General features: G+C 38.4%; 1 protein-coding gene and 1 pseudogene across 2 annotated transcripts; one reads left to right on the top strand and one right to left on the bottom strand.

Annotated features, from left to right (window-relative positions):
• Window positions 1-724: 724 nt before the first annotated feature.
• Window positions 725-1,669, top strand: LOC308270909 (olfactory receptor 11H6-like; the record flags this gene model as incomplete). The annotated part of the gene is made up of 1 exon (XM_080707063.1): window positions 725-1,669. The coding sequence occupies one exon, from the start codon at window positions 725-727 to the stop codon at window positions 1,667-1,669; it is 945 nt and encodes a 314-aa protein (XP_080563189.1).
• A 3,763-nt stretch (window positions 1,670-5,432) lies between these two features.
• LOC308270910 (AP-3 complex subunit sigma-1-like) lies at window positions 5,433-6,087 on the bottom strand (annotated as a pseudogene). Its single transcript has 2 exons — window positions 5,898-6,087; window positions 5,433-5,841 (listed from the first exon to the last, which is right to left on the bottom strand). The product of its transcript is annotated as an AP-3 complex subunit sigma-1-like (transcript).
• Between the last annotated feature and the right edge of the window lie 7,080 nt (window positions 6,088-13,167).

Here is a 13,167-nt window from a genome sequence, read left to right on the forward strand (position 1 = left end):
CATACTTTCATCGGTGCATTATAATTATACATCATAGTGAGATTCAAAGTGACACAAACATATATGCACAGGGCATTTGATGTGCTTCCCTCCAGATCCCACCCCCTCCACCCCACCCTCTACGTGTTGGTGAGATTGGTGGTTGACACCATCACAGATGGACAGACATGATATGTGTTATCTCATATGTGGAAGCTAGAGAGAAATGAGAAACAAAGGAGACTCTGTACATGAGGAGGAACACCAGTGGAATAGTGGAAGAGCATTGGGAGAGGAAAATAATATTTCTCAAAATAATAAGTGATGAAGGAAACAGTCCAAATAATGCTAGAAAACTTTTATTAAAAGTTTCTGAGATTAAATTCTGTACTTACATTTACTTAAATAAACATTATCACTCCATTATTTTTTGTTTGGTTCCCAAAATATGACTGTATTTCATAAATAGAAGGCAACCAGAAGATTAATTGACAACTTAACACCAAACTACCGGCAGCTGAATCTTAAGGCCATTTCACTGGATTTATTTTTTCTCTAACACAATAGAGTCAGAATTCACAGTATGATCAAAAAATCTCTCTCAAAGTATGATCCTTTTTTGCAACATAGGTTATTATCTAACAAAGACTGAGAAATTTAGGATGTCCAAAAATTATTCCAGAGAATTAGGAAATAAGGCCAACTGTGTCATTGTCATCTCTCCTTTTCTACTCCACAGGAAGCCATGAATGTGTCAGGAGTCAACAGAGTGACTGAATTCATCCTCCTGAGTTTTCCCTGCTCCAGAGAGGTTCAGACCTTCCTCTTCATACTGTTCTTTGTGTCCTACATCATGACGCTGATGGGAAATGGGGCTGTGGTCTGTGCAGTGATGCTGGACCACCGGCTTCACATCCCCATGTACCTCCTGCTGGCCAGCTTCTCATTCCTGGAGATCTGTTACATCAATACCACTGTTCCCAACATGTTACAAAATTTCCTGTCCAAGACAAAAGCCATCTCTTTCACAGCTTGCTTCCTCCAGTTCTACTTCTTCTTTTCCTTGGGTACCACTGAGACCTTCTTGTTGCCCCTAATGGCCTTTGATAGATACTTGGCCATCTGCCTACCTCTCCACTATCCTACCATCATGAGCAATCATCTCTGCATGAAGCTGGTGGTCCTCTGCTGGGTGATAGCCTTCCTCTGCTATCCCATCCCTATCTATTTTATGACACAGCTTCCCTTTTGTGGCCCCAATACCATTGACCACTTTGTCTGTGACCCCGGTCCTCTTTTGGCCCTGTCCTGCATTCCTGCACCTGGAATTAAAATCTCCTGTTCTTTATTGAGCTCATTTATCATCTTCATCACCTTACTCTTCATCCTCGCATCGTATGCCCTGGTTCTCAGAGCAGTGTTCCGAGTCCCTTCAGCAGCTGGCAGGTGGAAGGCCTTCTCCACCTGTGGTTCCCATCTAGTTGTGGTGTCTCTGTTCTATGGAACCATTATGGTGATGTACATTAGCCCAAACTCTGGAAATCCAGCTGGGACACAGAAGATTGTAACCTTGATCTATTCATCAGTGACCCCACTATTAAACCCACTGATTTACAGTTTCAGGAACAAAGACGTGAAGGCTGCCTTGAGAAAAATACAGATGTGCACAAAATGTAGTCAAAATCAATGAGAGCTCGTGAGTGGACCATCATGTTTCCCCCATTTATTCCCTCCTTCCTATTTCCAGATGAAAAGTAGGCTTTTATTTATTTGCACATAGAGATGCAGACCCAAATTCTTTAATTTCTGCCTGTCAGGGATTAAACAAGAACATCTCAATGAAAGCAGTCACTACCTTTAATGTAGCGTTTGATAGATGGTAATTTTAATTAAATGACCTGGGTGTCTCTAATAAGACTTTCCTTCTATTATAAACTCCAATATTTGCTCACCCGTTTACTGGAAATCTCTTACCTAGTCCTTGATCTCATACCGCTTTGACCTCTAAATTCATGTTTCTATCTTACAATTTGTGTCTTCTGGCCTAATAATCTCTTCTCTATCACTACCATAAAAGTTAAGCATTCACACCTGTTTAGCTCAAATGAAAGGAAATAATACCTATCAATAAATCATAATTGGCCAAAAATTTTAGCTGACATCCAAGTGATTAACAACAAAGTATAGCACTATCTCTCAAATCTGTTTCATAATTGCTTTGAAAGTTTTTTAAAGGACAGATTTCAAGGCCTTTCTCCACATTTCAGAAGCTCTGAAGTAAACCCTGAAAGATGTTATTGTAATTTTACCATGCTGACTCTAATTCACCTAGAACAGAACCAGACTAGATGCCAATCTTGCAAAGCCACTCTTTTAATGAATATGTGGCATAGGGGAAAAAAAGTAGAAATTTCATGTGAGTTGGGAGAAGTGAAAGAGTTACAGTGGCCTCCACAGGTGACTCACCTCTTATGATGGGAGCAGCAGCAGTTTCCCTCCCTGATCTGACTGTCAAGTCCCATATTCATAAAGTATGATGTAGATTGCACTGTTCTTACCTTTCTGTACCTGAGAAATACAACTAAAATGCCCAGAAATAGGTTTACATTATAACAGAAGATTGCTATGTGGTGGCATCACAGTTTGAGATTCACTTCAAGTGACAGACGGATTAGTTGAGCCCACAACTAGAGTAAGTGAAAGTAAACAGAGAACAAAACCCAGCCATTCTAAGATGCCGGGACAAAGACAAACGACATCTCCAGGTGACTTGGCCCAACTATTTGGTCAAAAATAAATGAATCTTTTGGAATCTGATGTGTATGTAGTTCTGTAGCTTGATCCTAGTAGAATAGTGAGTGAAAATGTAGTTCACGAGAGGTCAGGCCTTGAGGAGAGTATCAGGAGAGCAAAGTGCCCTTGGGACCCTGGAAGCAGAGAGAGAGATTATAACATAGTAAAGGAATTCCCAGCAGCCACTGGTCAGTGGGGGACCAGTTTTCTCCCTCTTGTGCTTATTTTCTAACCAAGTGTGATGAGAACAGATCACTTTACAGAGTGGCAAGCGCCCTCCACGAATGGATTAAAATCTTATCTGTGGTGTGAGAGTGTGTCTTGAAAGCCTGAGCCATTATCAAATCATATGCATAGGTTGGTAACACCTGGTTCATGACATCATCAACCCCCCTATTTTTATACTTTTATTGGTACATTATAAGTATATATCATATTGAGGGTTAAAGTGATACATTAATATATGCACATATCCCTTGGTAAACACATACCCCCTTTGTTTTTTGCCAAGATAACATTCAGACTTCATTGGTATGAAATATGTCAATTTTCACGGGGGCTGCCATGAAAATGTTGAATGTGGAGACAAAACTATTTTACCAGTCCCTTTTTAAGGCTTATTGTTTATGTTGCTGTGATATTTCCTTAAGAAAGACTTTGATATAATGCTGTAGTCTGGATGTTTAAAATTAATTCCCTATGAAAGAGTATTAGGAATCTTTGAAGGTTGGTTAATTATGAGTAGAAACAAGAAGCTTCTTCTATGACCAGAGTGACACCTCCCACCACCACCACCACCACCACCACCACCACCACCACCACCACTACCAATACACAGAATCTATTGTCACTTTGATCTTAAACTTTCCAGCCTTAAGAACTGTAAGCAGAGCCTGCTGAGGGGGGAGGCCAGTGCCAGGGCCAAGAAGGCTGGGATCAGAGCCTGCCATGCAGCGAGGCTAGTGCTGAGGTCAGCAAGGCAGGGATCGGTGCCTACCACTTGGTGAAGCCATAGCTGGAGCCAGTGAGACCAGGATAGGAGCTTGCATAAAAGCAAGGTCAGTGCTGGGGCCTCTGAGGCAGGGATTGGAGCCTGCCATGGGGCAAGGCCAGTGCTGGAGCCAGCGAGGCCAGGATCAGAGTCTACCAGGTGGCCAGGCTGGTGCCGGGGCCTTCAAGAGTGGGATTGGAACTTGCAATGCAGCGTACACAGAGAAATATCACAGAAAATAAAAAAAATCAGATGCTTTCCCTAATATGCAAAAATTAGGAAGAAATGGGTAATAGGAGGGAATCTAGTAGAAGAAAGGACTCTATGGAGGAGCAATTAAGGTGACTAATCAGAGGGGATGGGATGGGGGAAGGTGGAATCTCTTTAAAGCACATGATGTACGTAAACAAATATATCAATGTTAAACACTAAATCAAGCATGGGATTGAGGGAGGGGGAGGGAGTGGGATGGGGATTGGATAAAAGCTAATTGGATGATGTGTACTTGAATATCCTAACAAGTCTTGTATTCCATTGTGATGTTTGACTACAATGCACCAATAAAAATATTTTTTTAAAAAAATAACTGTAAGCAATAAATTTCTGTTGTTCATAAGCCATCCAGTTTATAGCAACACAAATGACCTAGGATACAGAAGAAGCTTTCAGCTAACACTTGCAATGAAAATTCAGGCAAAACTTTTTCTAGAACTTGTTTGTTTGAAATTTGACATTCATTTTCCCATTTAAATTCTGCTAGATAACATGGTTAAATCCTCAAGTTTACACACAAAAATCTAGGTATTACACAGCATATCTATGCATAATATTTTGCTTAGAAGTCCAGTTACCTTAGAGTTTATTTAAACTAAGAGGAAAAGGTCATAATGTTTGTGTGCGATATGTACTTGGTTTTTAAATAACATTTGTGACAAAAAGCAGAATGAATTAAGAAATGATTCACTTGTGATCCATACAAATCAATATTTTGGGTTATACTTAATTTAAAAAACTCACTTCTTTTGAAATACTGTAATAGCCAAAACATAAAGGCAAAGGCATTCCTCAGGTGGGCATAGGGATGTGGTAAAGAAAAGAAAAGAAAAGAAAAGAAAAGAAAAGAAAAGAAAAGAAAAGAAAAAGCCAGACATGGTGGCACACACTTGTAATCTCAGCATTCGGGAAGCTGAGAATGGAAGATTGCGGTCTGCGGAAAGCCTCAGCTACTTAGCAAGGCCCCTCACAACTCAGTGAGACCCTGTTTCAAAAATTTAAAAAAAAACACTAAAAAATAGAGCTGGGGGTGTAGCTCAGAGGTAGAATATCCCTAGGTTCCATCCCCAGTACTACAAAAAAAAGAAGAAAGAAAGAAAGAAAGAAAGAAAGAAAGAAAGAAAGAAAGAAAGAAAGAAAGAAAGAAAGAAAGAAAGAAAGAAAGGAAGGAAGAAAGAAGAGAAAGGAGAGAAAGGAGAGAAAAGAAAAAAATCAAACTGTTACTACTCAATTTCTTTAAAATCATTGAAAAAATAAACAAGAAAAGCAACATTGAACTTTCCCACTGATTTCTATACAGTACCTTGACTAAATCCAAGAGCAAAAATTAAGACTCTTCTCTACTTTTAGATGACTCCCCCACTGATTTTTACCTGAGTGTGACCTTTTTAATATTTTATTTAAAAGAGGGCAGGTTTGACACTTTTATATTAATGTCACCAATGTTAATGTTTCTTGGGATCTTAGGAAGATTCAAAATCTTTACAAATGATTCAGCAGGGGCTGGAGCTCCTGCTAAGCCAGCCTCAGATTTCTTCAGTTTGTTCTATGTGACAATTTATGTGACAATCTCATTCATGTAGATCTCCAACATCATTCCCCCATCACCATTTCTGCAAGCATATTGTGAACTTTGTCTACGTGAAAAATTATAATCCAGCTCACAGACATTTTCAAAACATTTGTCTAATGTTTCCACAAATATTTGAATTATATCTAAAATGATAAGTTCACTTTCTGAAGAATCCACACAGAAGACAAAATAGAGCATTGCTTAATGTCTATAAATAAGTTTGTTGTCAGATCTTCCAATTAATTAGATTTAACTCCATAGGTCACAGTAAGTAACACAGCTTAAAACTGACTTATCAAAATTCTCCTTCTAGGAAATTAAAAACATTTTCATTTCTCTTAGATACCAAATGGAAAGTCTCCCCAATGACCTGCTATTGTGTATCTTTACTATAGGACTGGCAGACCTTGGACAGCTTGTTGAAGATGAGGATCACCTTGATTGTGGCTGGGCTGGGTGGGCACTGGGCTAGGGCCATATGGGCAAGTGAGCCTTGCCTTACCTTGCCTTACCTGGCACGCGTGCTTTCCCGAGCGGCGCCCATACCTATGCATATGAAGCTATAGTCTAACCAATATCCATTCTAATAGATGTCCTTTGCAAACTCAGGATATAGAAAATTTTTTTAACTTGTAAAGAGCACCTTCAAAAACCCACCACAAACATTATTTTAATGGTAAAAAATGAATCCTTGCCCCCAAATTTGGAAACAAGAATGTGTGCTCTCGCAACTGTTATTCAACGTGTACTGAAAGTATTAGCTGGTGCAAATAGACAAAGAAAAAATAAGTGGCTTAAATATTGTTAAGACATTTTCCCCAAAAATGATCTATGATTTCAGTGTAATCCAAATCAAACTCCCAGCAGCTTTTTTATAAATTAGCAATCTAATTTGAAAAGCATATAGAAATGAAAAGAACCTAGACTATACACAAAACAAAATTGGAAAGCTAGCAAGGCATGATGGCATTTGCCTGTGATCTCACTACTTGAGAGGCTGAGATAGAAAGATCGCAGGTTCAAGACCAACCTCAGCAACTTGAAACTCTCAACAACCTAGTTAGACCCTATTTAAAAAAAATTTTTTTAAGGCTGGGGGATGTAATTCAAAAGTAAAGTGCCTCTGAGTTTAATCCCTAGTAACACACACACACACACACACACACACACACACACATATGCATGCATATACATAAATATATTTTATATATAATAATTTATATATATTTATTATTATATATAAATATGATTTTATTATGCTATATATATGCTAGCCCTAGCTTTTTTAATACTTAACATAAATATACAATAATGAAACCATGCAGCCCTGATATTAAAGTAGATAAATATATTAAGAGAACAGAATAGTGTTCAGAAACAAAGACATATAGAGAAAGAACTAATTCTCAACAAAAGTTTAATAGTGATTCAGTGTAGAATGGCTAGTCTTTTTATAAATTATATTGGGATTATTAAATATCTGTACCCCTATAAATGGGACTTTAATATTTAAACACCTCATAAATCAAACAAAAGTTAATTCAAAATGGATCCCAAAATTAAAACTATAAAACCTTTAGAACAAAAAACATTGGGAAGACTTCTGGAAAAATGGCGACTGGGGGAAGCAACACCTATCTTTACTGCTGACACTCAATCTCTACTGCCATGAATCAGCATCAACATCATCTTGACAAGAGGAAGAAACCAGCAATAATTTAAACAGAACACCAAGAATTGAAAGGTGGTTAGAAACAAAGATAGAAAGCAGAAGAGAGCAGAAAATTACCCCAACCACCTTGAATGGCTGCTGCTATGGGGGCCTCAGCAGCACCATCTTGCCTCACCATGTCAGGCCTGCCAGAGATCCCAGGCAAAAAAACCAACAACTTGAAACAAAGTAAGTGGCTGCAGCTCATCAAAATTATAAGCACTGCAGATTCTAGAGACATACAGGAAGAAACTGTGGCTCACTGTGAGGCTGACAACTACAGACTATCAGCAAAAGCTGTCAGGGCTCCACCCTATGCACGGCCAGCAGGGACCCAACAGAATAAACAATTCAGCCTGACACTTCAGTGGCAACTGAACCCATCTCTTCCAGCAGTGATCTGGAGCAGCACCCATCAAGGTAAGTTAACAAACCATTCCTGCAAGGAAAGTTGGCCATGCCTGGCTACAGGGGCTTATGTGTCAAGGAAATAGACTCATGAGGGCCTGAGACCTTGAGGGCTTACTATTGGACCTAACAAACTTAAATTAGTAAATAGCCCATAGAGACAGAGGGAACTACAGCCTGCAGTTCGTGGAGACTGGGTAGGGACTGTAGGGATCACCATGATATGCCAACTAGTGGCACCAGGGAGAAATAGCACAACCTACTGAGTTTCAGGTTCCAAAATCAGTAAACTCATGCCTGCTCATGTCTGGGAGCAACAAAGCATCAGCACCTGAGGCCATCAAGGGCCCCCGAGCATGGCTGCCCAAGTCAGAGATGGTGTCCCTGGAAATAAGGAACAGAGCCTCTCAAACTTTTTGTAATGGTGTGAGATGGAGCCACAGGTTCTTGTTCTTAGCTACTTTTAGGAAAGAATAGCCAGAACTGTTCTGCTGTAAGCTTAAGCAACTTTATTATCACAAAGTAGAAAGAAAAGACAGAAATTATAAAGCACTACATTAGAGAGACAGTGACGTGTTGGAGTGCCTTGAAGGTAAGACACTGGTATTTTAAATATGAAACCGTTTTTGTAAAGATTTATTATCTCCCATCTTTGCTTGTCCAATAGTCTTCCTGACCCGACTAGATGTCAATCTACCCATTAACTCAGGGGTAAGCCTTTTGATGTTGTTATGAGGATTTGCTATCTTACATTCTGTTTGACCAAAAGCCTTCTTCCTGAGATGGAAAGTCCTGGAGAGCATTATGTTAAGTGAGATCAGCCAAGCACAGAAGGAAATGGGACATATGTTTCCTGTAATATACCCAAACTAGGGAACATAGGGGATACCAGAGGGACTCCAGATAGTGGAGGGGAAATCTCAGCAAAGTTTGAAAGGGAAAGATAGGAGAGGAGGAAGGCTGAACTTGATTAATGAGGGTCTACATCCGAATATGTGTAAAATTATGAATATGGCATGGTTACCCTGGACAATCATTGGTGGGAGGGGGGAAGGGAAAATGGGGGCAGGGGAGAGGGCACCAAGTACAGTTTAAATGTATACCATTTATTTTCAATAAAAAAAAAATTGTATAGAAAAAAAGCCTTCTTCCTGTAGGTGTAGGGCCTCCCTGTCTCTGGTGCAGGCCCAAACCTTTTGTTACAACCAAAATATGTTACTTGATTATCAGAGTCAGGGATCATGTGGTGTCTGACTTCTTTGAGGAAGACCTGTACCATCCTCCCATATCCTTGGGGAATTTTAGCCTGTCTGCTAGAAATTATTTACTTTGCAAAACTTGTCTTTAAAATATCAAGGCCCTGGGCCCCAAGTCTTCTGTGTACTTGCTAATCAGTTTTGGGGAAGGAACTCTTCATTATAATAAGTGGCCTGAGTGTCTTGCAACAACCAGGCCCTAACTGCTTTTTTATATTTTGATATTAATGCCAAAGCATTTTAAATCAATACATTCTGAAATTAGTACCAAAGACACTTTCCAATATGTCACACCCCTGGCTTGGAACTGAGCATTCTCTTCCTTCCAGAACCTGTGCCTTGAGTGGAGTGCCACAAAGGCACCATATCAGCCATACTGCACCAAGAGGCCAGGGCACCACTGGAACACAGCCAAAAGCTGGGAATTCAATACTCTCCCTGCCAGCAGAGTTTGTACCTGGCTTGCATGTAAGCTAATTACTGAAAGTACCTCATGTAATCATAACAAGCAGATCTAGAGTGGTGTCCCAGAGGCCATCAAAACTCAGCAGGTCAAACCATAAATTTGGAACATAGCAATTGCTGGCTTTGCTGAGCCTAAACCCACCAGTCAAAGAGGCTTGGAGGTCAGCACTATATAGTATCATGGGCTCACAATCAGCAGAGCAGCAGTGGTTTCTGGAGCACATGAAGTAACATCAGGCTTCAGGCCCTGAATAAAGCCTCATAGTCTCTAGCTCTGTGGAGTTTGAGCCAGGGAAGCACAACGATCTGCAGCAAATCAGAGACTACTACTTACCTGCACTAAGAACTAAAGCTAGTTAAAGAGAATCTGGGGGAAAACTCAAAAGTTTGAGTATTCGAGTCAAATTGGTAGGAGTGAATATTTACCCCAAGCATAGACCTTATTATTAAGGGATAGCAAATAAACTCAGGTCTAACACACATAAAGGAAGAAGATGACAAGAAATTAGAAACACAAACCCGAGAACTCTGAATATATGAGAACAAGGAACATTGAGGAAACAATAAACTCCCACAACTCACCAACAAGGGAGATAACCAGTACTGAACTACAAGAAATGCAAGAAGAATTTCACACTCTGAAAGAAAACAAATTGCAGCCAAAATTTTCTACCCAGCAAAACTATGTCTAAAATTCAATGGTAAAATAAAAATTGTCCACAACAAACAGAAGCTGATATAATTTATGTCTTTCACACCAGCAATAGAGAAAATACACAAAGAGATTAACTGCAAAGAAGAAATAAGTAACATATGCAGGAACCAGAGAACCAGAGAAGCAATAATTTTCATCAAGCAAATAACTAAGCAAAGAAGAACAACCACTACCTCAAACAGAAGTTAACTCAAAATGTTAGCAATTAAAAATAATCTCTTAATAACCACACTAAACATAATGGCCTTAACTCCCCCAATAAAATGACATAATGTGGCAAAGTGGATTAAAAACCAGAATCCATCTATCTGCTGCCTGTAAGAAATACACTTTAAAAATAAAGATAGTGACAAACTAAACATAAAGGGCTGGAGCAAGGTAATCCATGCCAATGTAACTTGGAAACAAGCAGGAGTGGCAACTATGATATCAGACAAGTTAGACTTCAAGCTCAAACTTATCATAAAAGACAAAGAAGGTACTTTTTTTTACAATAATCAACAATAAAGGAACAATCCAGCAAGAGGAAATGACAATAGTCAACATTTATGCCCCAAATATAAATGCAGCTACTTTCAAACAACAAACTCTTTGTGACACTAAGTCACACATAAATTCTAATACAATAATACTATAAAACTTCAACACTTCTCTCACACTGCTAGACTGATCTTCTAGACAAAAGGTCAGGAAAGATACCTCAGACCTAAAGAATACCATCAAACAAATGGACCTATTAGACACATGTAGAATATTCCACCCAACTATAGCAGAGTTCACATTATTCTCAGCTGCTCATGGAACCTTCTCCAAAATAGATCACATCCTGGGCCACAAAGTGAGCACTAGCAAATTCAAAAAATGTGACATACTTCCCTGTGTCTTTTTAGACCATAATGGAATGAAATTAGAAATCAACTATAAGATCCAGAGAAACCACATAAACATGTGGAGACTGAACACTGCAGTGCTGAATGAATAATAGGTTATGGAAGAAGTAAGGGGTGAAATCAAAAAATTCCTAGAAACAAACAAAAATAAAGATGAAACATATCAAAACTTCTGGGAAACCTTGAAGGCAGTATTAAGAGGAAAATTCATAGCACTGAGTGCTCATACAAAAACAGAAAATCACCAAATAAATAACCTAATAACACACCTCAAAGCCCCTAAAAAAAGGAACAATTTAACTCCCAAAGCCAGTAGAAGACAGGAAATTATTAAAATCAGAGCAGAAGTCAATGAAGTAGAGAATAAAAAAATACAGAAAATCAACAAAATCTAAAGCTGGTTTCTCAAAAAAAAAATAACAAGATAGATAAACCACTAGCCAACTTAACAAAATAAGAGAGCCAACCCAAATTATGAAGATAAGAGATGAAAAAGGAGATATTACCACTGACAGTATAGAAATCCAAAGGATTATCAGAAACTACTTTACAAAACTATACTCAAACAAAATGGAAAATCTGGAAGAAATTGACAACTTTTTAGATGAATCAACCTTCCTAAACTGAAAATCAACAAATAACAATCAAAGACATTGAAACAGCAATAAAGAGCCTATCATCAAAGAAAAGAACAAGGATGTGGAGAAGTGGGAACTCTAATACACTGTTGGTGGGATTGCAAATTCGTGTAACCACTTTGGAAAATAGTGAGGAGGATCCCTCAGAATAATGGGAACAACCCATATAATTCAGCAATACCACTTCTGGGTATCTACCCAAAAGAATGGAAACTAAACTACCAAACTAATGCATGAATATCTATGTTCATAGCCACACAATTCATAATTGCAAAACTATGGAACCAGCCAAGATGTCTATCAACAGATGATAAATTGATTGGATTACAAAACTATGGGATATGAATATGTACACAATGTAATTTTACTCAGCCATAAAGAAGCACAAAATTACATCATTTACAGAGAAATGGATGAAGCTGGAGAATATTATGCTAGGTGACAATAATCAGTCACAAAAAAAATAAAAAATTGGATGTGGAAGCTAGGGAAAATATGGGTCATAGGAGGAACTCTAGATTAAGAAGGAGAAACTATAGATTAGCAAATAAGGTGACCTAAATGAGAGGGATTAGAGAGGGGAAGAGGGAAATTCCAAATGTACATGATGTTTATTCACAAATATATTAAAGTCAACTACCAAGACAAACATGAGAAGAAGGGAGGAGGGAGGAAATGGGGTGGGAATTGAGTAAGGGCTAATTGGGTAATGTGTGCAGGTATGCCTCTACCATCTTGCACTCCATTAAGATGTATGACTACAATGCACAAATTTTTTTAAAAAAGAAGAAAAAATAAATTCCAGCACCAGAAAAGAAATTATCTACATCAAGCAGGCAATGAAAGAAAGAAGAATTCTTATTAACAATCAATATAAGCTCAGTCCCCGTCAATCCCCCCCCTAATTTTACTACTTGCATACACCCATAGCAAAGAAATAAGGATGTCAGATTGGTCATTAACTTCTTCAATGCTGAAAAGAGACAAAGTGGGGCCCAGGCTTAGGAGTGCATGCAAGCAGTGTGGCTTTGAGAGAGTCAGATCGGTAAGTGTCTTGAGTCTTTATGATCATCCAAGGGGTTTTGATTAATGTCCATCTTAAGTTCCATCTGGAGCATCATCTGGAACTTGAAGGCTTTAACTCTGTTGAAGACAAACTTAACCACATAACTTAGAAAGCATGAGCCAAATATAAGTATAAATAGAATAGCCTTAATAGATACTTACTGTAAGTTTTTTTAACTAATTTATATAAAACCATCTTTATCACATATACAAAGAAACATCCCTCATATGCTTTTCTACATAGGAGCTAACCCCCAAACAATACCATTTTACAATGTTGTGTTTATACCAAAAATTTAGAAACCCATTTAAAAGACTTAAGTGTTACTTTAAACCTTATGAAGAGAAAAGCATTTTAAAGCATGACTCACATTTTATATTTATCCAACTTAATAAATGAATTACAGATT

Source organism: Muscardinus avellanarius, assembly GCF_963383645.1.
Source record: "Muscardinus avellanarius genome assembly, chromosome: 12".
NCBI classification, from domain to species: Eukaryota; Metazoa; Chordata; class Mammalia; order Rodentia; family Gliridae; genus Muscardinus; species Muscardinus avellanarius.